This window comes from Ceratotherium simum, chromosome 30, assembly GCF_057802395.1.
Source record: "Ceratotherium simum simum isolate JZ-2026a chromosome 30, ASM5780239v1, whole genome shotgun sequence".
NCBI classification, from domain to species: Eukaryota; Metazoa; Chordata; class Mammalia; order Perissodactyla; family Rhinocerotidae; genus Ceratotherium; species Ceratotherium simum.
The window spans coordinates 19,090,981-19,111,521 of NC_141929.1; the positions used below are offsets into that span (position 1 = coordinate 19,090,981).

The 20,541-nt window shown below is 57.1% G+C and overlaps 2 protein-coding genes across 9 annotated transcripts in view; one reads left to right on the forward strand and one right to left on the reverse strand.

Annotated features, from left to right (window-relative positions):
* Positions 1-15,458, forward strand: part of SMPD3 (sphingomyelin phosphodiesterase 3) — an 88,736-nt gene extending 73,278 nt beyond the window's left edge. For all 4 annotated transcript variants that reach the window (XM_087420062.1, XM_087420060.1, XM_004431766.3 and 1 more), the window contains exons 3-9: positions 727-2,262; positions 7,669-7,744; positions 7,872-8,027; positions 9,648-9,737; positions 10,035-10,098; positions 11,975-12,137; positions 12,415-15,458. In XM_087420062.1, coding sequence (XP_087276188.1) covers positions 940-2,262; positions 7,669-7,744; positions 7,872-8,027; positions 9,648-9,737; positions 10,035-10,098; positions 11,975-12,137; positions 12,415-12,516 — 1,974 coding nt within the window. In that variant the 5' untranslated portion in view covers positions 727-939 and the 3' untranslated portion in view covers positions 12,517-15,458. The remainder of the gene's footprint in view (positions 1-726; positions 2,263-7,668; positions 7,745-7,871; positions 8,028-9,647; positions 9,738-10,034; positions 10,099-11,974; positions 12,138-12,414) is intronic.
* Positions 15,459-15,537: 79 nt separating this feature from the next.
* Positions 15,538-20,541, reverse strand: part of PRMT7 (protein arginine methyltransferase 7) — a 47,786-nt gene continuing 42,782 nt past the window's right edge. For 3 of the 5 annotated variants that reach the window (XM_087420059.1, XM_004431763.2, XM_087420057.1), the window contains 4 exons: positions 20,271-20,345; positions 18,013-18,173; positions 17,006-17,102; positions 15,538-16,745 (listed from right to left, as the gene is read on the reverse strand). In XM_087420059.1, the coding sequence (XP_087276185.1) occupies positions 16,566-16,745; positions 17,006-17,102; positions 18,013-18,173; positions 20,271-20,345 (513 nt within the window). In that variant the 3' untranslated portion in view covers positions 15,538-16,565. Of the gene's footprint in view, positions 16,746-17,005; positions 17,103-18,012; positions 18,174-20,270; positions 20,346-20,541 lie in introns of those variants that run through there. The other 2 variants (XM_087420058.1, XM_014788505.2) reach the window with 2 other exon arrangements.

Consider the following 20,541-nt stretch of genomic DNA (forward strand, 5'->3'; position numbering starts at 1 on the left):
AGATGTTCCAAGTCCCTGTAACTGGCTAACTCTGCTCATTCTGGAAGTTGGTAAGGGCCAGGTTGTGCCTGGATCCTCATCAGGCAGGGATTTCTGCCCCGGGGATGGGAGTGAGGGGTCAGCAGGGGTGGGACCGCAGAGGTGGTCTGATGCTGCAGGTTGGGGCACAGCAAGAGCATCGTTGTTGGAGGGTCTTCCTCTTGGGGGTCCTGCCAGCCACAGTGCCCTCTACCCCAGGACTCTCCGGCCCCTTTTCTTTGCAGTTTGCTCCCCCTCTGTTCTGATCTGGCGGGCTGCTATGTTGGCAGCTCCTCTGACTCAGGCTCACCCCTCACCCGTTCTAAACACACCACTGGCTTCTAATGGGCTTCTGGCTGCTCCAGGCCAGTGTCAGGCCCAGGCATCCTCTGGGATCCCCAGCCTGCCTCCTGAGTGCCCACAAAGCTGTGCTCCTCTGAAATTCTGGGCCAGTTTTCAAGCAATTAGGTTACAAGGTCAAGATGGTCAGCTAGAGGCAGTCATGCCACCAAGCTGTTTACCCCAAGAGAACCAAACACATACAGCAAACAGGGTGTGCCGGCACCCCTGTGTGAGCCTGCCAGCTCTGGCCTGGTCCTTGGAACAGTCCTGCTCATGAGCAGGAGCAGAGTTAGCAGGAACAATGGCCCCAGCATTCGACCTGCTCCTCTTAAAGATGAATAAAGCCCCTCCCTTTCTGTCTTGCAGGTTCTGGCGCAGGCCTGGGTGGCCCAGCATGGCCCGCTGAGGTGAACCATGACTGGCTGGCCAACACTCGCCGCTGACCATCCAGAGTCACTCCTCACCAGGAGGTGACCCCTCCCTCAGCTGTCCTCCCACTCGCCCACCCCATCCAGGAAAGTGCCCACGCCGCCACAGACACCATGTAGTAGGGCCGGCCACGGCACCCAGTGAGCTGCAATGGTTTTGTACACGACCCCCTTTCCTAATAGCTGTCTGTCCGCCCTGCACGCCGTGTCCTGGGCCCTCATCTTCCCATGCTACTGGCTGGTGGACCGGCTCGTGGCCCCTTTCATACCCACCACCTACGAGACGCGCCAGCGGGCAGACGACTGCTGCTGCCTCCAGCTGCTTTGCTCCTATCTCTTCACGCCTGTCTACCTGGCCCTCTTGGTCGCCTCGCTGCCCTTCGCGTTTCTTGGGTTCCTCTTCTGGTCCCCCCTGCAATCTGCCCGCCGGCCCTATATCTATTCCCGACTGGAGGACAAGGGCCCAGCTGGTGGGGCAGCCCTGCTCAGCGAATGGAAGGGGACAGGTCCTGGCAAAAGCTTCTGCTTCGCCACTGCCAACCTCTGCCTCCTCCCTGAATCGCTGGCCAGGCTCAACAACGTTTTTAACACCCAAGCACGGGCCAAAGAGATCGGGCAGAGAATCCGCAACGGGGCCAACCGGCCCCAGATCAAAATCTACATTGATTCCCCCACCAACACGTCCATCAGTGCAGCCAGCTTCAGCAGCCTGGTGTCACCACAGGGCAGTGATGGCGTGGCCCGGGCCGTCCCTGGAAGCATTAAGAGGACGGCCTCTGTGGAATACAAGGGCGACAGCGGGCGTCACCACAGTGAAGAGGCTGCCAACGGCCTGGCCTCCGGGGACCCGGCCGACAGCGGCAGCCTTGAGGATGCCTGCATCGTGCGCATCGGTGGTGATGAGGGGAGCCGGCCCCCCGAAGCTGATGACCTTGCCACTGGGGGCCAGGCCAGGAACGAGGCTGGCAGGGGCTCACGAGGCCAGACACCCAACCACAGTCAGCGGGATGGGGACTCGGGAAGCCTGGGCAGCCACTCGGCCTCCAGGGAGTCCCTGGTGAAGGCGCGAGCCGGGGCGGACAGCAGCAGCGGGGAGCCGGGCGCCACCAACAGCAAGCTCCCGTACAAGGCCTCGGTGGTGAAGAAGGCGGCCGCGCGCAAGAGGCGGCACCCGGATGAGGCCTTTGACCACGAGATCTCGGCCTTCTTCCCGGCCAACCTGGACTTCCTGTGCCTGCAGGAGGTGTTTGACAAGCGGGCGGCCGCCAAGTTGAAAGACCAGCTGCACGGCTACTTCGAGTACATCCTGTACGATGTCGGGGTCTATGGCTGCCAAGGCTGCTGCACCTTCAAGTTTCTCAACAGCGGCCTCTTCTTTGCCAGCCGCTACCCCATCATGGATGTGGCCTATCACTGTTACCCCAACGGGCGGTGCTCCGACGGCCTGGCCTCCAAGGGAGCGCTGTTTCTCAAGGTAGGATGCCTCGCCCTGCCTGAGGGACATGCCAGCTGGTCCCAGAGCCACGGCGGGAGGTGGGCCATGGGCTGCAGGTGGGGGTCCTCATTCTCTTGGAGGGCTGGGGGAAGACGAGGTCTTTCATGGAGCTGAACCAGAGGGCTCCCAGCTCAGGGACAAGGGAAATAAAAATGCAGGGACATGAGCCGATGCTCCGCGCTCCGACAGACCTGGCCGGGTGCTCTTGGGCAAGTTCCTCAGATCTCTGAGCTACCATTTCCTCATCCGTAAAGTGGGGGCAACCAGAGCCTGCTCCCAGGGTGGGGAGTGGAGCATGAGGGTGAGGCCTGGGAGGCTCTCCTGGTGCTGGTGTGAGGTGGCCAGGCGATGATGGCATGGCAGTGATAAAGGGGGAGGAGGAGGCAGGGAGCCCCCTCTCTGTACAGGAGCAGACATTCACAGGAGGGGAGACCAGCACAGACCACTGGTTGCGGACGGGCAGGCGGGGCTCTCAGGTCCCAGGCCCATTACCACGCCTGCTTGCTTAGGCCACCAGCCTCACTGGCCAGAACAGCCTCTCCCTCCTGGCTGTCACGCATCTGCCATGCCAGGCACTCTGCCCGTCAGCCCGAGGCTTTGCTTCCATAGTCACTAATTAAAGGGAATCATAATTATTTCTGCTAATTTGGAGGCAATTGGAGGAGTTTTTAGACCATGGTAATTTGGTCACTACGCATTATCTTCTACCGAGCCTGACACGCTCAGAGTGTCGACTTTTTGTTTCCTATCCAAAAGCCGCTCTTGGGGCTTCCAGAGTTTTCTGAAGCACCGTTTGGCCAGCTGATACAGAACAGGGCTTTCTGCCCCCAGAGGCAGCAGCTGCTGTGGGTGTGGGTTCTCTCCATATTTTCCTCAAGACTTCTCAGTTCCCCCTGGGGGTCCAGGTGTAGGTGGGCAGGAGGCAAGGGTGCCTAGTGTGGCTAATGCAGAAGCCACAGCGTGGCAAGGCTCTCAGACCCCAGGCCTCAGCTTTGACGGTGCCCAGCCTGTCCAGGAAAGTGCTGTGTGTCAGCCAAGTGCCTGCCGGGAGTGAGGGCCCAGGCTGATTGTCTGCACAGAGCCTGCTGGAGCCAGGGCGGCACCCCAAGGCCTGGGCCCTCACTCCAGGTGCTCAATGGCTCTTGTGTGGCTCAGCGTGCCCAGAGCTGGGGTCCCCGGCTCTCCATTCACAGCCTGAAATGGTGAAATTGAATGCACTCCTCTTACGGGAAAGCCAACTTCCCCATTTTGGCATATGGTTCATCAACGTTCTGTTCCACAGACGTATTTTTGTCTGAGCAGCCTGAGTGACTTTCTGGGGAAGGAAGGGACATGTTACCAGGCTGGGCAGGGGATGGTTAGACCCACTCCCTCCCTCCCGCCACACTACAGATGGCTCAGAGGCCAGGGGCCCTCTCGACTCCGCTCCCAGTCCACACATCCTCTCCTCATCTCCCTCCTTGATCTGGCACCGTGGCCACCATGCCCACCAGGGTCACAACAGTCTTCTTGGGACAGCCCCTCTGCTGCAGGCTTTCCTCCCACCTCTCTGGTTGTTGCTTCTGTGCTCCTTGTTACCTATCCGTCATTTGAATGCCGATGTCCCTCTAACTTCTGGGTCTAAAACTGGTCTGCAGGCATGTTTAGTTTGGTCCACACCATTAAAAAATTTCTTATGTTGGCCAACATTTAAAAATCAAGATATTTCACATAAAACCCAGTTTGCAACTTCTCGCCCCATCTTGGCAGATCTGGCAGCAGCAGGCCTGCTGCACTCTGCCCAGCTCTCAGCCCGAGCTGAGGGTAGGTGGCACCCCCAGCAGGGTGACCCCACTTGGCCAGCCTTCTTCATTTCCAAGTGGTCACCATGGCTGGCCCCACACACCTGCCCCTGGGAAGTGACTCCACAGTCTCCATTTCCACACTTGCTGGGGACTCTCAGGTTTGTCCCAGCCTGGATCTCTCCCCTGAGCCCCCAGCTCTGTGTCTGGCTGCTTCTTGGACATAGTCCCATTCCCTCCCAAAACAAATTCATTATCTGCCCTGGTCCCACCAATCCCTCAGGTTCCACCATCCCTCAGCCAGAAGGGCCCACCTTGACTCCTCTCTGTGCCCTGAGCCCATCCAATCCATCCAGGCCCCTAATTTCACTTTGCAGATGCTCTGGGTCCACCCTACGTCTCTGGCAGCACCATCATGGCCCAGGCCATCATTCCTCCATATCCGCCCACCTGTATTTTGGCTGGCCTTTCCCTTCCAACCCCTCCTCCCCCCATCTCAGGTCTGACTCCTGTCACCCCCTTCCTACTGCCCAGGGGAGAAGCCCAGCCTTCACCTGGGCCCTTCCACCCTCACCTGGGCTCTGCTCCAGCTGTACCACACCCCCAAGGGGCCCAGCTCCCTCTTGTCTTGGTCCCACCCCGAGCTGACCACACCACCTCTGTGGAGCTTTCCTCAGCAGCCATCCAGCACAAGCCAGCTTTCCCTTCGTGGGTTCCTCAGCCGTTGTCCCTGGGTGTCTTGCTGCCGGTCTCTCCTCTCAGAACTCGAGAGCAGAGCCGTTTGTGCCCGCTCTCAGCACACAGCAGACCCAGCTCGTCTCAGTTGACGGGAGCATGCCTGTTTCTCCAGCATGGAGGAGTGAAACAAATGAGGTTTCGGGAGACAGGCCAGCCCAGGAAGGGGCCCGGGGGCTGGAAAGCTGCTGCCCCCAGCTGTGCGTGGAAGCCTGTGCTCGCTTCATCCGCAGGGCTCCCCTGTCCAGTCCTGCCCTTCCAGTTTACTCTGTGGCACTTCCAATCCTCGAGGAAAGTGTGCTTTCCTGCTCTGTGATGCCCTGAGAAGGGCCTGGAATCACTTTTGCCTCACGTATGAGAGAGCCTGATTCTGGGCCCCTTCTCTATTGACAGTCTTTGCCCACCAGGACTAAAAGGCACAAACTCTCAGTGTGATTGATTGTTTTTGCAAGAGAAACAGAAGCCTCTGCGGCTCCTGAGGACTCGAGCCAGGAATCAGTAAGTCCCAACACATAATAAAGTGGATCCTGGCGAGCTCCCCAGCCGACTGAGAGCAGGGAAGCGGGGTGAGGGGTTGAGGTACTGGTGGAAGGGGGGTGAGGGAGAGGCAGGGGGGCCTTGTGCCGTGGGTCTTACCTCTGGGCGGGCTCTCCTCAGCAGTGGGGCCAAGGGGTGCTTCTCTGCACCTGTCTCCTGTCCCTGGCCAGGACTCAGCACAGGCAGGTGACTCTGAGTGCTGAGTGAGTGAAGGGCTAGCACACTGAAACAAACCATCAAAGGGGCGGCCGGTGACAAGCCTGGTTAAGTCACAGGAGCTCAGAGAGCAGCAGAGAGTATGGTGAGGAGCCCACTGTGGGGCAGCAAACATCTGATTTGAACCAGCCTCGGCTATCGGAGCCTTGTGACCCCAGCCAACCATCGTATAACTTGAGCATAGTCCTGAGTTGTCCTCAGGCTTGAGCAAGCCAGTGTCCGTGAAGCACTAGGCGGAGTGCTCACAGGTGAACATTATCATCACTGAGGAGGGAACAGACACTGCCTGAGGAATACAGGAGGCGAGAGCGCCATCGTGTGGCCTTTGGGGGCATTGTGGTTTTAAAACTGTGTTGTGTTTTTGCAACAGGGCATTGACGGTCTGTGATTTCCTGAGCCATTCCAGGAGCGGGGGGTACCATTAGGCTGAGGTTTGGGTCTGGAATTTGGGCAAGAAGTGAATGGTGAACATGTGAGTTCATAAACAGCCCCAAATCCAGGCTGTATAGCCCATTATCAAGTAACTAGACATTCATCCCCCCAGGCGCTGGGAAAGGAAAGATGTGCATCCATCCAGGCTGGGAAAGGGGAGGAAGAGCCGTAGAAAGCTAAGGGTGTTTGATGGTGTGCAAGTCCCTTTGGAGGAGAATAATGCCAACCGGACTTCAGCAGCAAAAAGAAAGATGGAAGCCTCCCGAGGCTCTCAGAGCGGAGGGTCCATGACGTGGTGGCAGTGAGTCCAGGCCACTCTTAGCTGGAGGATGGGCAGGGTTGTGCTCAGCAGGTGCCAGGTGCACCCACCCTGTTGCTGCAGGCCCCTCAGCCAAGAACCAGCCTCTACAGTCTCTTTCCCTAGAGAGTTCCCAGGTCTCATCATCATAGAAAACCCAGTCTGGAATGGATTAGTGAAGCCTGGGGAAGATGGCTGAGGCTCAGGTGTTAGGAGAGCCCAGAGAGGAAGAGGGTGAGGAGCCAACCAGAGGCCTCTGGGAAAAGACACCCATGGAAGGTTGCAGAGAGCATGCCCAGGAAGACTCGCCCGTCTTGGCCTCCAGCAGCTGTGCCATGGCCAGAGGGCCTGAGAGAGCCGGCAGGCTGGGTGGCCATCCCTTAACTCCCCAGCCACAGCCCTGACAAGGGCTCAGGCTTGCATCAGGGTCACCACTGGGGGCTGTTTCGAGTTGCCTGTGATGTACACTTGAGATGCTTGTTTTCATTATGCCAACCTGTGGAGACAGACTGCCAGGGTCATCTGTGGTTGGGCAGGGAGCTGGGGAGGAGGCCCCTGCCCCACTCCACCCCGCAGAGATTCCATCTCCAGTGAAGGAGGTCAGCAGGGAGGTGAGGACTGAGGTCTGGGGAGAGTGGGGCATGAGGGCATGAAGAGGCCGCTGTGCAGGAAGGAGGACTGGGCTCAAGATGGAGGCCGTGAGGTACCTGGGGCCAGTCCATGGCACAGGTGCCATGGAGACACAGGCCACAGCTGTCATCCCAGATCAGGGGACTAACAGGGACCACAGCCAAAAAGCAGATGAAATGATTTCTCATGAAGCCAGAGGGGGAGAGAGCGAGCAGAGGGCGGTGTCCGAGGCCTCTTACAGTGGAGGGAGGGTGGCTAGCTTTGCGTCTGGGCCGCCTCCCAGAGGGGAGCCCAACTTAGACTTCAGAGGGATGGTCTCCAGAGCGTGATCAGGTCTAGGCTGTGACCGAGGGAAGGAGGAAAGAGCCACCAGACAGGACAAGGAACTGAGGGGCTGGCAGGTGAAGGTCATCCATGTGGACACTCTGGTCACCAGGAGACAGCAAGGGTTTGGGGGGAAAATCTTCAGGGATTTTTGCATTTTTCCTCCTGAAAGCCTTGCGTGAATTGCTGCTGGCACTCACCAAGCCATGGGCTGGTATTTCTTTATGCATCTGCCTCCCACACTGGGCCAGAAGTTCCTAGAAGCAGGACATGTGCTGTTTCTACCTGGGCCCAGGTCTAGCAAGGAGCCAACAGAGCTAAGCTTGTGAGGGTTTGACCTGGGGAGGGCGGGGGACTCACCAGGGTCCCCTGGTGCTCAGAGCAATGATGACTCGTGGGCTCCGGCACTGACCCCTCGCCTCCTCCCCACAGGTGCAGGTGGGAAGCACACCTCAGGACCAAAGAATTGTTGGGTACATCTCTTGCACACACCTGCACGCCCTGCCAGGTAGGGTCCGGTGGCCCGCGCTTTTCGGGAGCTGGGGAATCTGCCCAGAGGGCTGGGATCAGCACCAGGGTCTGGCTGGGGTCTGGCTGCAGCTTCGTCATCTGGTCTCTGTGATTCTGCCCCAAAGAGGACAGTGCCATCCGGTGTGAACAGCTGGACCTGCTTCAGGACTGGCTGGCTGATTTCCGAAAATCTACCTCCTCGTCCAGCGCAGCCAACCCCGAGGAGCTGGTGGTGTTTGACGTCATCTGTGGAGATTTTAACTTTGACAACTGCTCCTCTGGTGAGGCTGTCGTCCTCCCCATTCGGGTTGGCTACTGGGGAAGGTGTGGGTTCCAGTCACAGCTAGAAAGACGTGGGTCAGGCAGCTAGAAGAACTTCCTGCTCCTCGTGAACATGAGTGGGATGTTAGCAAGACTACGATTTTTCTGGCCCCTAGAAATCCTAGAATGAGAAGATCTCACACTCTGCCTAGAAAGCTCAGAGGCCTCCTTGCTGGAGACAAAGAGATGCCCTAAAAACAAACTTCTGAAGGAAAGGCTTGGGGCCTGTGAAATTCAGACTGAGGGCAAGTCAGCTAATAATATTCACCACGTCTTCATTCAGCTGTTACTTTGTACCAGGCACAATTCTGACCACTGTTCATGGGCATAGTGTTTCATTTAAGTCTTGTAACAACCCTAACAGTGGGCACTGTATTTTACCCACATAGTGTGGAAGAGAAAGCTAAGACCCAGAGAGGTTGAGTAACTAGTCCAAGGTCACACAGTCAAGAACTGGTTGAACTGGGATTTAAACCCTGGAAATCATGCTTTAAGCCATTAGGCTAAAAGACTAAAAGTTCATCATGGGTGAAATTTCAAATAATTAATTTAAATAATTGATCTGTGAATCAGATGATCATGCTGATCCTAGGGACCTCCCGGCAGTTGGAGCAGCTTGGAGCCTCCTTTGGCCCAAGGAGCTGGGTTTAAGGAAAACCTCCCTGCCTATGGGCTTCTAGGCTCCTTCCCCTCTGGCCACAGCCCCAGGAGAAATTGAGGATGGGTGGGCAACATGGAGTCTAGTCCTCAGTGAAAGCAGAAAAACTGAAGGTCCACTTGGAACACAGGGTGGTACACTCACCTGGTGGCAGCTGTTTCTATCTGTTCATGACCAGGGAGGCCTCTCTTGACAATAGTGGCAACTCCAGGGTGGCGGGGAGACCAGTGCTCACCATGGAACACACAGCACCCCCACTGCAGCCCGGGGGTCCCCTCACAGTCATGAGCTTCATGCCAGCTCCAAATGCTCGGTGGTCCCAGGATCTTCCTAAGTTAGCGTGGGGACCCAGCATACACAGGAAGAGGCTGTTGGGAGGGGGTCCCACCCCACCAGGCCCCACTCAGTGCCCTGTCCTTCCACCCAGGGGTCTCAGAAAGGCCCTTCTGGCTCCATGAGTTGGCAAGATAAACCAGAACCGGGGCAGGTCATCTCCATCTCTGAGCCTTGTGGGGTCACTCCTCACTCAGCCTGGGCACCCAGGGCTGGGAAGGGCAGGAGTCCCAGCCGGGGCAGCATCAACCAGCCACCCCCCACAGGGTTTGCCACAGGATCTGGAGACGCCTCGAGATCACTGTTCTCTGGAGCCCAAGAGGAACAGTGACCTCTGTCCTCAGACAAAAGGAAAGCTGAACACCAGGGGTGGAGGGGGTAGGGTGGGGGGCCATTCTCAAGACACAGAAAACCAGTGACAAATGAACCTCAGGCCCATCCGTCTGGGACCACAGACCCCACCCAGAGGCAGTTACCTGAGAACAGGGACCTGGTTGCATCTGGTCAGAGTAACCAGAGGTAGTCAGCCCTCCAAGACAGGGCAGACACCCCGAGCCCCAGAACGTTCCCTCCCTCCCTCCCTGCACAGACGACAAGCTGGAGCAGCAGCACTCCCTGTTTACACGCTACAAGGACCCCTGCCGCCTGGGGCCCGGGGAGGAGAAGCCATGGGCCATCGGTGAGCTGGGGCTGGGGCTGGGCGGGGGCGCGGGCTGAGAGGGACTGGGCAGGGAAGGGGCCCTGCCAAGGCCTGAGCCCCCCATGCTGAGACTTGACACTGCACCAAGGCTGGGCTCCCCACAGGCTTCCCAGAGAGACCTCCAAGACCTGCCCTCAAGATCCCACTGCTGAGGGGGCACTCAGCTGCCCAGGCCAGCAGAAACCCTCACCTGCCCCTCCTGCCCCAGAGAGGCAGCCCTTCTCGAGGCTGGCTGGGCCCTACCTGCAGTGACCGCTCCCACGCCCTCGTCCCCAGGTACCTTGCTGGAGACGGCTGGCCTCTACGATGAGGACGTGTGCACCCCTGAAAATCTGCAGAAGTAAGGACCCAGTTGTGTCGGGTGGGAGCGGGTGGATCCTGAGCTGGCTCCCAGGTCTGGGATGAGCACAGCACCCTGACTCAGGGCTGTATGGGGCAGACGAGAGAGCACAGCTCCACGGGAAAGAAGCCTGTGAGAACCTCGGGGACTGAAGCTGGGGGCAGGCACAGGCCAGGGTGGCCCCCACGCCCCAGGGGCTGGCTTTACCAAGGAGAAGCCTCCAAGTAGGCCTGGGGTCCCAAGGTGGCATTTCCTACACCAGCACCCAGAGACCGGGTCACTCTACAAGAGCATGCCCTGCCCCAAGCCCCAGTCTGCGTTGGGGCCCTGCTGGGCACAGGAGAAGGGACCAGAATCTTCCAGGGTGAGGCCAAGGGCTGCTGAGATCCCTGTAGAAGAACCCTGGGCATGGCGTCTGCTCCAGGGAGCCTGGTACCTAGTATCCACCAATTGGGCAAATGAAAATATGAGCAGAGCTAACACAAGCCAGTCATTTTCAAAGCAGAGACAGTTGCATCCCAGCCAAACTTCATTCTTGAATCCGATGAGACCTCCATAAAGGACAGATTTGAGAGGCCAGCAGCAGAACCAATTTATAATTCACAACCTGAGACTGTGCAGTCACAGCAATGGCTCCTTGCAGCTAATTTGAGCCAATTAATTAGATTATAGACTAAATCTGAAACATCATCCTATGCTGAGAAAATGATCTTTTTATGAGATGATGATTAAAAAATGACTATTAGTAACTCTTAGATCATGGATGCTGGAATTAATTATCAAAGGCAAAGGACAGTAATGGATTATATTTCTGAGATGTAACGATGTTCTGCATGTCATTAGTGTATTTATCTCAAGGCTGATAAAGACCTTGTAGAAACCCACGTTTGCTGGCTGTGCCTGTCCAGACGTCCCTTCCATTTGTCCAGGCATTAGCTGGCCTGTGCAGTGTCTCTTGGTGGCTGTGCCTCCCGTCCCCAACGTTGGCCTGCACTTGCCCTCTGCGACAGGGTCTCCCATAAAGTCTCCTCCCCACTGGTGCTGGGCTCCAGAGGAAATCAGTAGGAAGGAGTTGGCAGACAGGGAGTCAGAAGACCCGGATTCAGGGTGTAACACCCCACCTGAGCGCCCTACCTTCCCTGTAGAACCTTGGCCAGCACTCAAGCACCCACATCAGTTTCCTTCCTCATCCTACGTTGTTCCTTTCTCGGCACACCTGGCCCCCGAAGTGTCCTGGGGCCCACAGCAATCATTCCTGTGCCAGAGAAGAAATGGAGGCTCAGAGGTTTGGTGGCTCAGAGACAGACTGACACAAGAGTCCAGTCCTGGGATGGGGCATGGTGCTCTCCTGGCTCCCCCACCCCGCTGCTGACCTGAAACAAGAGTCATGGGGAGTCTGAGGACTTCCAGGAGAGAAGGGTCCCTGAGATTCACTACAAAGACCAAGTTCCCCCAGACAGGCCCCGATTGGCTCAGAGCAGAACCCCATTACTCAGAGGGGCTGGACAGCACTGTCCCCGACTCAGCCATGAGCTCTGGGCAATGCTGGGTCCAAGTTGCAGCCACGGACAACATCCTAGTTCAGAAAGGGAAAGCGAGTGCTGGCCAGCCCAAGGTGGACATGGGACATGGGACATTCCCAGACAGACTTTGGAGTGGCCCAGTTCAGTCAGGAACTTGCAGGATCAGACTGTTTCCCTTCATCCCAGTCCCTTTTTGGGCCCACAGGGAAGACAGATCTTAAATGCAGGAGTTTGGTCTGACCTGCTTCTCTCTCACTTGGGGATGAGAATGTGGCTCCACACTCAGGACCTGGGGCCAGGAGGCTGGGGCAGGGACTTACCTTGCCTCCCTGTGCCTTTGTCTGCATGAGCAGGGTCTTGGAGAGTGAGGAAGGCCGCCGGGAGTACCTTGCCTTCCCCACCAGCAAGAGCCCTGGGGCAGGCCAGAAGGGACGCAAGGACCTGCTGAAAGGCAACGGCAGGCGCATCGACTACATGCTGTACACGGAGGAGGGGCTGTGCCGGGACTGGAAGGCCGTGAGTCTGGGGCTGGGCTTGGCAGCCAGGCCATGCCTGTAGATAGGGGACCCTGCACCCTGCACCCCTTAACGGCACTGAGCTCTCCTCCGAAAAACGAGACCTGTCTAAGGGTCCTAGAGACCCTTAGGGCCCATGGGATCCTCCTACCCCTCTGGCCTCAGGAAGATCCAGGCCAGCCCCAGCCCAGAGGCCCCACTCCTGCCCTCTAGGCCTCTCCTTTGTAGGATGCCCTTTGGGTCTAATCAGGATGCTTTTGCCCCACCCCTTTCCACAGGAGGTGGAAGAATTCACTTTTGTCACCCAGCTGTCAGGCCTGACAGACCACCTCCCGGTAGCCATGCGGCTGATGGTGTCTGCAGTGGAAGAGGAGGCATAGACCAGCCAAGTCATGAGAAGCAGCTGGGCCTCTGCCAGCCCTTTGAGCCAAAGCCCCTCCCTGGCCATGTCCCCTCCAGCAAGCACCTCCCAGTGCTGGGGGAGGAGGGCAGGGGCCCGGGGTGGGGAGCCGCGGTCAGTCCCAGTTGAGCCGGAACCAGCGCTGCCCTGTACCTCTGGGCACTCGCCGTTGGACAGAGGAGTCAGGCTGGCCCAGGAAGCCCTGGCTGCCCAACCAGTGCCATTCTTTCCAAACGTGATTTTCTACAATCTACAGCACAACCTAGTTTGTAACCCGTGAGTTAGTATGAGAACCGGGTTTCTGTACTCTTTGTATCTCTTCTCAAGCTTTGTCCAGGGTTCATTATTTTTGTCTGCTGCCATGTTGTCTCGCATGCCTGCACCCTCGCATGCACGCTGCCTGCATGCCACATGCCACACCGTAACCACACAGACCCCTCGCTTGGGCCTCACCCAAGGCCAAACTCCAAACACAATCAGAACCAGCCAAAGAAGCACTCCTGGGCACAGGGCTGCCAGCTCACCGCCTCCAGCCGGGACAGCTCCCGAGCAGGGACCGTGAGGCTGTGTCCAGTTACCAGCGAGCCTGGGCTCTTCCCAGGGTCTTGCATTCAAGGGCGATCACATTTTAAAAAGAAAAACAGAAGAAGTTAAGAAAAAAGACAACCCTTCACTTTAGAGGGGCTGCAAGCCACAAGGAGAACGCTGCTCTTCCTGAGACAGGCTCCCTTCCTCCCGGCACACCAGGGCCCCAGAGGCTCCCCAAAGATTCCGAAGTGGGTAATGGAACCAAAGACAGGAATCCCAGGAGAGCATCACTTTTTTACAGGACGAAGGGGAACTCATGGCATGGGGGGTAGGAGGGCTTCTGGTTTTGAAAGTGATCGATTCGTAGCTTCCCTTCTGTCAAAACCAACACATCCTCTTCTTTCTGCCTAATCCCATCTCCCCTCTGGATACCTCTCTGGTTTGGGACCAATCCTTCCCTGGGGCCTGTGCCCATCCATGTGCTGGCTGAGCTCAGGAACTGTCCACCTGCCTCTGGGTGGGGCTGTGGCTCTGATCTCCCAGGCCCGTTCTCAACAGCAACCCAGGGGCTCTGGAGGAAGGGGCAGGAAGCCAAGGTACGGAGAACAGCATGTCCCCTCATCAGTGTGCAGGCTGGGGGTGGCAAGGCCAATGGTCACTGCTTGCCTGGGGCAAGGAGTGGTACTGGTTGGCATCCAGATGCATAGATCCCTACTCTGCTACTGTGTGACCAGGGCCAGCCCCAGGCACCCAAGCACAGCATGGCAGAGCCTGCAGGTGAGGCCCACAGCTCCCCGCACCATGGCAGCACTGCCTCTGCCCACCTTCCTTTTTAAACACACCTGGAGACACTCCCCACAGTCATGCAGGAAGGGTTTTGTCTGTTTCCAGGTGGGAGGCTCCTCCACCTCGGGGGTTCTTGACAACCCCCACTGGTCTCCCCTCCTCACAGTGCCCTGACCACGTGCCCACCTGGCTTGAAGCCAGCGCTGCCCAGCAATGCTGGGGGGTGCATCAGGACCCTGATGCTGGGAGCCTCTTGGTGCCAGTGCACTGATGCTGTGCCTTGTCACCCACTGAGCTACAAGACAGGGACCAAGAGGGGGCCAAGCAGCCAGCAAGAGGCCAGACCCTGTGCTGGGGGAGAACACTCCTGAGAGCCACACCTGTGGTGGCACTGGTTTGTCTAAACCCACCTGGCCAGGGCAGCAGCTGGGCTGAGGCCTTTGCCGCCAGGAACAGTTCCCTGGCCAAGCCCCCAGCCCCACCTCCCAAGTCCAGAGCCAGGAGGGGCTGCTCACCACTGGCTAAGCGTGCAGTTCCTCCTGGGCTCTCTGCTGTGCCCCTCCTCAGAGGGCCTCGCTTTCAGGGCCTTGGCTAGGCTTCCTGCAGTCAGAGGACCCCCCACTCCCAGGAGCTGCCGGAATCTCTGCTCCTACAGGTGGGGCCTAGCCAGAGGGCCAGGCCTGAGCTGAGGCCCCCAGGCTGAGTCGGCTGCCCAGGAGAGCAGCAGAGGCAGAGACCAGGGCTCCTGAAGCAGAGCAACTCCAGCATAGCTCCCATGGCTCCGAGAGGCTGCCTTCCCCCCAGGGCAGCTTGGTGGGAGCCAAGGCACAGTGGGGCACATGCTTCTCTCCCTAACTCACAGGGCGCCTTAGGCAAGTCATACCTCCCTGTGCCTCGGTCATTTCCTGTCCTAACAAGGTCGCCTCTGCCCAGCCTGGCCCTGGCGTTCAGAGCAGGGCCAGCCTGCCTCCTAGCTCCCCTCGCACCTCCCTATGGCATTGCCCAACCACATGTTTCAAGAAGTCTGTGGACTCCCAGGGCTGTGCACAAGCCAGACTTTTCCAATTTGATTTTTAAAAAAGAAAGAAAAGAAACATTGCCAGGACCTCAGATCCTGTGGCATCTAGGCCTGGGAGGGGCGGACAGAGGGGTCACCCAAATCCCCAACCAAGGCCCTACGCCTGCCCTGGGCCCAGCCTCCTCCAGAGAAGCCAGGAGGTGGGGGTCAGCTTTGGAAGGAAACAGCCCTTTTCATTTGTCCTAACCACCTTGAGTTTTAAGTATGAATATTAATCTTGATGCTTTTTAACTATTGTATTAACTTGCTAAGATTTAGAAATACTGTTTTAAAAAGAAAAAAAAACACTTTTTTAATTTCTGTATTTTTTTCTGTATTGTATCCTCATGGGACATTAGGGGTTTTATATGGTAAGCACACCTAAGGTTTTGGTAAAAACATTATCAAATATATATCCAGACGATTCTTCCCTAGAAGAAAAACAATCTTTACACCTGATAAAATATTTTCAAAAGAGAGGTGTTTTTTTCCTTTATTGGTGCTGAAAGGAAGGATGGATAATGAGGAGAAAATAAAACTGTGAGGCTCAAGCCCTGTGTTCTCCACTTATTTGAGCAACAAGCTGGGGCTGGGCCCCGCTCCAACTCCACCCCTGGGGCTGCACGGCCAAGTGGGGCTGTGGGGGCAGTGCTGGGGGGGGGCCGGCCTTTCCTGCCTCGCCCTGCAGGATGGGCACAGCCCATGTCTGCCCTGCACCGGCAGGAAACCAAGCCACTTGGGTTCTCTTACTTGGTGTCTCCTTGTTCCCTCTGGAACTGGGAGGAAACAGCAAAAACGCACCTTGACTGTGGGGAGAAGCAAGGCTGGGGCCTCCTCAGGACTCTCTGGCCTTCCCTGGCAAGGCAAGGCAAGGCCAGGCTGGGGTGGCTGCACCGTACCCATCTGCCCCAGACTTCTGAGGTAGTGGGAGGTCCTTCGCTAAAAGGAAGGTACACGGGAAAAGGCTGTACCTTCTGGTTCCCTCTCTTGATGGCTGGTTTCCTGGATCTACATCTCAGGAACTGCTTTGGGACAGCCTCCTCCCTGTCCTCTCAACAGCAACCTGGTGTCTAGGTGTCGAGTCTTGGTCACCTGCTGGTGCTGCACACTGAGGCCAGACACTTAGGAATGTGGCTTGGTGATGTTACCCAGCAAGTGAAAGGGCCAGAACCCCACCCTGAACCCGGCCCTGCCAGGGCCTTCAAGGCCTGGGGCCCAGCCAAGAGTCATCATCTCCGCCCCTAGAAGCCCTCCTAGCTGGAGCCAGGCAGGTCCCAGAGGTTCCCAGAGTGCAGGCCAGGCCGGCTCCCACCACGAGCAGCATACCCACCTCAGCACTGTGCAGCCGAGAGCAGCACCCACCCTGCCCAGCCCAGCTGACTACAGGGCTCCACTCCTTTCCAGGGAGGGCAGGAGGGAGAGTGCAGCCTTCGAGCTTCTGAGCACTTCAGAACCACCACATGGTGAGCTCCCTGGCCCCTCCTCGACTCCAAATTCAGCCAGCAGCCCATACCTGGAGTGAGGAGCCGGCAGTGCAAAAAAGCAAAAAAAAAAAAGGCCAGGCTGGGCCCTGAAAGGAGAGGCACCTTCACTTTCCTTCCCAGAAAGCCACACCATTCAGGAGCCCTTGGGCCACTTTATTTCTCAACAAGTGAGGGTCAGTGCCCATCATCCAGAGCATCTGAGAGCGTGAAATCCATGGTGATGTCTCCAGTGTCGGGGTGGAACTCCACAGCGTAGCTGACTGTTCGAGAGCCGCCCAGCGGTGCTCTAGGGTCCAGTGTGGAGCTGAAGAAGTACACAGCCTGCTTGCAGTGGGGGTTCCAGCAACAGTCCTCCTGCAGGAGGGGTAGCAAGAAGGCAGTGAGAGTTCCTAGCACCCAAGCGCCCTCCTGGCCAGCCTCTAGTCCAGGCAGCTCGCAGTGGGAAGCTGCTGCTCAGAACCAGGTGACCCAGGGCCAAGTGACCTGGGGCCACTGAGTTATCATCTGGCTGAATGAGCCAGGAATACCCAGAGCACGAGTAAGCGGCGTGGCCTCCCCCAGCAGCGCCTGCTCTCAGGGTTGGCCCACTTGGGGACCCGCATGTCCAGCACTACCTTGTTCTCTGCAGGCTTCAGGAGGCCAGTGCTGACCGTGCTGTCCTGAGTCAAGTGGTATTCCATCCACAGGACGACCCCATGGCTCCTACCAGGCCTGGGAGGGTGGGGCAGGATGTTGGGCCAAACAGAAACAGCCATATGAGAGATGAGTGGGCACACCCATGGCTCCCTTCTGCTTTCCAGAAACCTCTGGTCTTCCCCACTTCCATCCTGCCCAGTCAACAAGCTCCCAACACTCCCCCTGACTAAAGGCTACTCAGTAAAATACTGAGGAAGAAGAGTCACAACCCAGGGCCCCTACTCACTCCTCACGGCCTGGCCAAGCACTCAGAATAACTGTGGAGCAGGACCAGCCTCCTCGGCCTGAGGTCATGAAAGGCTTGGTCCAAGAAGGCTCAGAGCACAGCCCTGGCAACAAAGGCTGGAAGAACCCTACCAGATACCCTGGATGGCAGGCCCAGATGGGTATCCGCCCTGCCTCCCCCTTGTCAAAGAGCCCCGAGGGGTTCTGGGCTCATGGCCTCCACCCAGTTAGAAGAAAGTTCTTCCTCTGGGAAGAAGCAGCTCCTCCCTGGGAAGAAAGCTGGAGGTGGATGGGCCTGACCGTGCCTCACAATGAGCAACTCTTGCCAATTCCAAACCTGCTTTGATTCTCAGGAGAGTTCAGGAAAATAGTCCAATGGGTAACCATAGCAACCAAATTCACGTTTCTCTGCAGCTGTAATTCAACATGCCGCTCAGCTCAAAGGGAGCCTCAGATGCTGGGGAGGATGAGCAAAGCCTACTCTGGCTCTCCCCCCCACCCACACACACCCAGAGACACACCTGCTATACTCATGGCCACTTCAGACCAGAAATGGCAAGGCCGAGTCAAGGAGAGCTATCCCACTTGCTTGAAAATGGCCCAAGTAAGTGTTTAGCCACACAGGGCAGTAACTGCTAGACAGAAAGTAGGCCCCACCACTTTCTCCCCATACTCCCCGCACCCTGGAGCCTACAAGCACCTCCTCAGCTCGATGGAGCCCTCAGCACGGACAGGCTGTGGGGGGACTGGCTGCCGAAAATCAAAGGTCAGGATCTGCCAGGGCTCGGAGAGGCTGTGGCACGGGTACTCCCACAGCGGGTGGGGCTCGGCTTCCTTGCTCTCCTTGAAGTCCAGGGCACGCTGAGGAGGGAAAAGAGTACAGGGGTCTACAGAGACAGAGCCAGGCAGCCCAGGGGACAAGTGGCTCGTGCCCCATATCCAAGGTCTATGACAGTGGCCCCTCACCTCCATGGCCCGGGTCCCTCAGGGTAACTGCCACAGTCACGGCAGTGGGTCCTCACAGAAAGACCACAGGTGCCTGGATCAGACCAGCTGGCTTCTCCGTTCCCTGCCACCACTCACGAGCCGTCTCCTCGGGGAGTCACTTCACCTCTCTAAACCTCATTTTCCCTCTTTTTAAAATGGGATGACACTACACTACTATCTCACGAATTACTTTGAGAACCAAATGTCTACATTGGTGAAAACACCTGACACTTGGCGACTCACCCATTCAGTGACCCTTCCTGAGCACTACAGCTGCCAGATCACCCCCAAACGAGGCTCCTAGTCTAGAAGGAAACGACATGGAGACCAGCAATCGCAGGGCCTGGGGAGCACTGACCTCTGGTGGACAACTGAGCTGGGCGAGAAAACTGCCCGGAGGGGTGTTCTCTGGGCTGCCTCCTCAAGGTCACACAGGAGTTGGTAGCAGGGAGGAGAGCAGACAAAGCTAAGCAGGGAGAGGACACAGAGAGTAGCCCAGGCAGGCAGAGCGGCAGGGGTGACTCTGCAGGGGGTTGGGGGAGCCTCATGGGGTTTCCTCATGGGGTTTCCCAAGACACAGCAAGGCTTGGGATCTACAAGGTTCACTTGGGCTCCGTGTGGAGGAAGGCCCAGCGGGAGAGGTAGGAGGCTGCACGGCCACAGGCGAGAGATGAAAGCAGCCCAGACCAGAACAGCAGCAGCGGGGGAAGAAAACTGAGGATCCGACTGTTATGGAACCCGATGACCAACTGCAACTGAAGGCAAGGACTTGGCTGGGAGGATGCCCGGGGCCCTCAGCCCAGGCAGTTGGGTATGAAGTAGTGGCAGGCCTAGGATGGGAGCGCTGGAAAGGACCAGGCTAGGGGTGGGGGAAGAGCAGGTGGATTCTGGAAGCATTAAGGTCAGAGTCCACTGCTCTTAGTTATTTGGTCTGAGTTCAGGAGAGATGCAGACATTGGCCAGCAAGATAGAGGACAGGGGACAGCCAGGGAGGGTGGGGTCAGGCAGGGGCCTGAGGGAGACCTAGACACACATCTTAGGGGATGGGAAGGGTGGAAGTTCAGGAAGGAGCCTGAGTGTGCAGTGACTTGGCACAAAAGAGATTTCTAGAAGCATGAACAGTCAGTGGTCTGCTGTGGAGGAGCTGGTAAGATGCAAACTGAAAATATCCGCTGGCTTTAGCTACTTAAAAAAATGTTTACACAAGCAATCTATAATCACTGTAGAAAAATGTGAATGGAAAGATAAGCAACAGGAAGAAAATTAACCACTTCCTAATCACAGGGCTAACATTTTGGTGTCCACTATTCCATTTTTCTGTGTATGCGTGAATTTTCTTAATATATAAAAATGGAGTCGTGTTCCTTGTCCTGCCCTTCTCACATGGACACATCAAGACTCTTGCTTTGATCCTTGCAGATCCAACCATCATTGGCACCTTCACGTCTGTCTGGGTTCTGGGGGTGGCAGACCCTGGTAGCTGACTCAGTCCCCTACTGATATATAAATAACCCTGAGGACCCTCCTTCCACATCTCTCCCCATGCTCTAGCAGCTTCCCTTGGAATGGAGTCCCCAAAATGAAAATGGCTAACTCAGAAGGTTACCAAACTGCCTTCTAGAAAATTTGTCCCAACAGAGAACAAGCTGCTGACATTGGCAAAAACAGATCTAGTAGCACAGTGATGGACGGGCCCCAGCCCAAAATTCTGATTCAGGGGTTACAGCCCAGGGTCAAGAACGGCCTGGTACCAGACTTTGAGATGCAATGGTTCGCAGGTTCATGCTCATGGTGAACCAAGCAGAATAGATACACCTGCCCTCTCTGCCCCTAACAGAAGAGCTCTCTGCACGCTGCTGGCACTACCAAACCCAGGTCCCTCCACAGAATCCAGACGTCCCTGTTAGGGTCCTGTGGCCATGAGAAGTGGGTGGGTGGGACATTGCGAGTGGGAGCTGTGGCCCCACTTACCTTAATCATGTCATCCATGATGTGCACATCAAAGCCTTCACAGTCACCACAGGGGCTCCGGATCCGCCACAGGTCCTGTGAGGAAGGTACAGCCTTCACTGATACCCATCTGCCAAGGCATGCTGACATCCACACTCACCCATGCCACAGGTTCTGTGGGACAGCACAAAGACATCCATACCCACCCAGGGACACAGAAGTGCAGTGACAAGTGCAAGAAGGGTCAGTGAGGTGAGGCTGGGGGCTGCCCTAGCCCCAAACCTGAGGCACA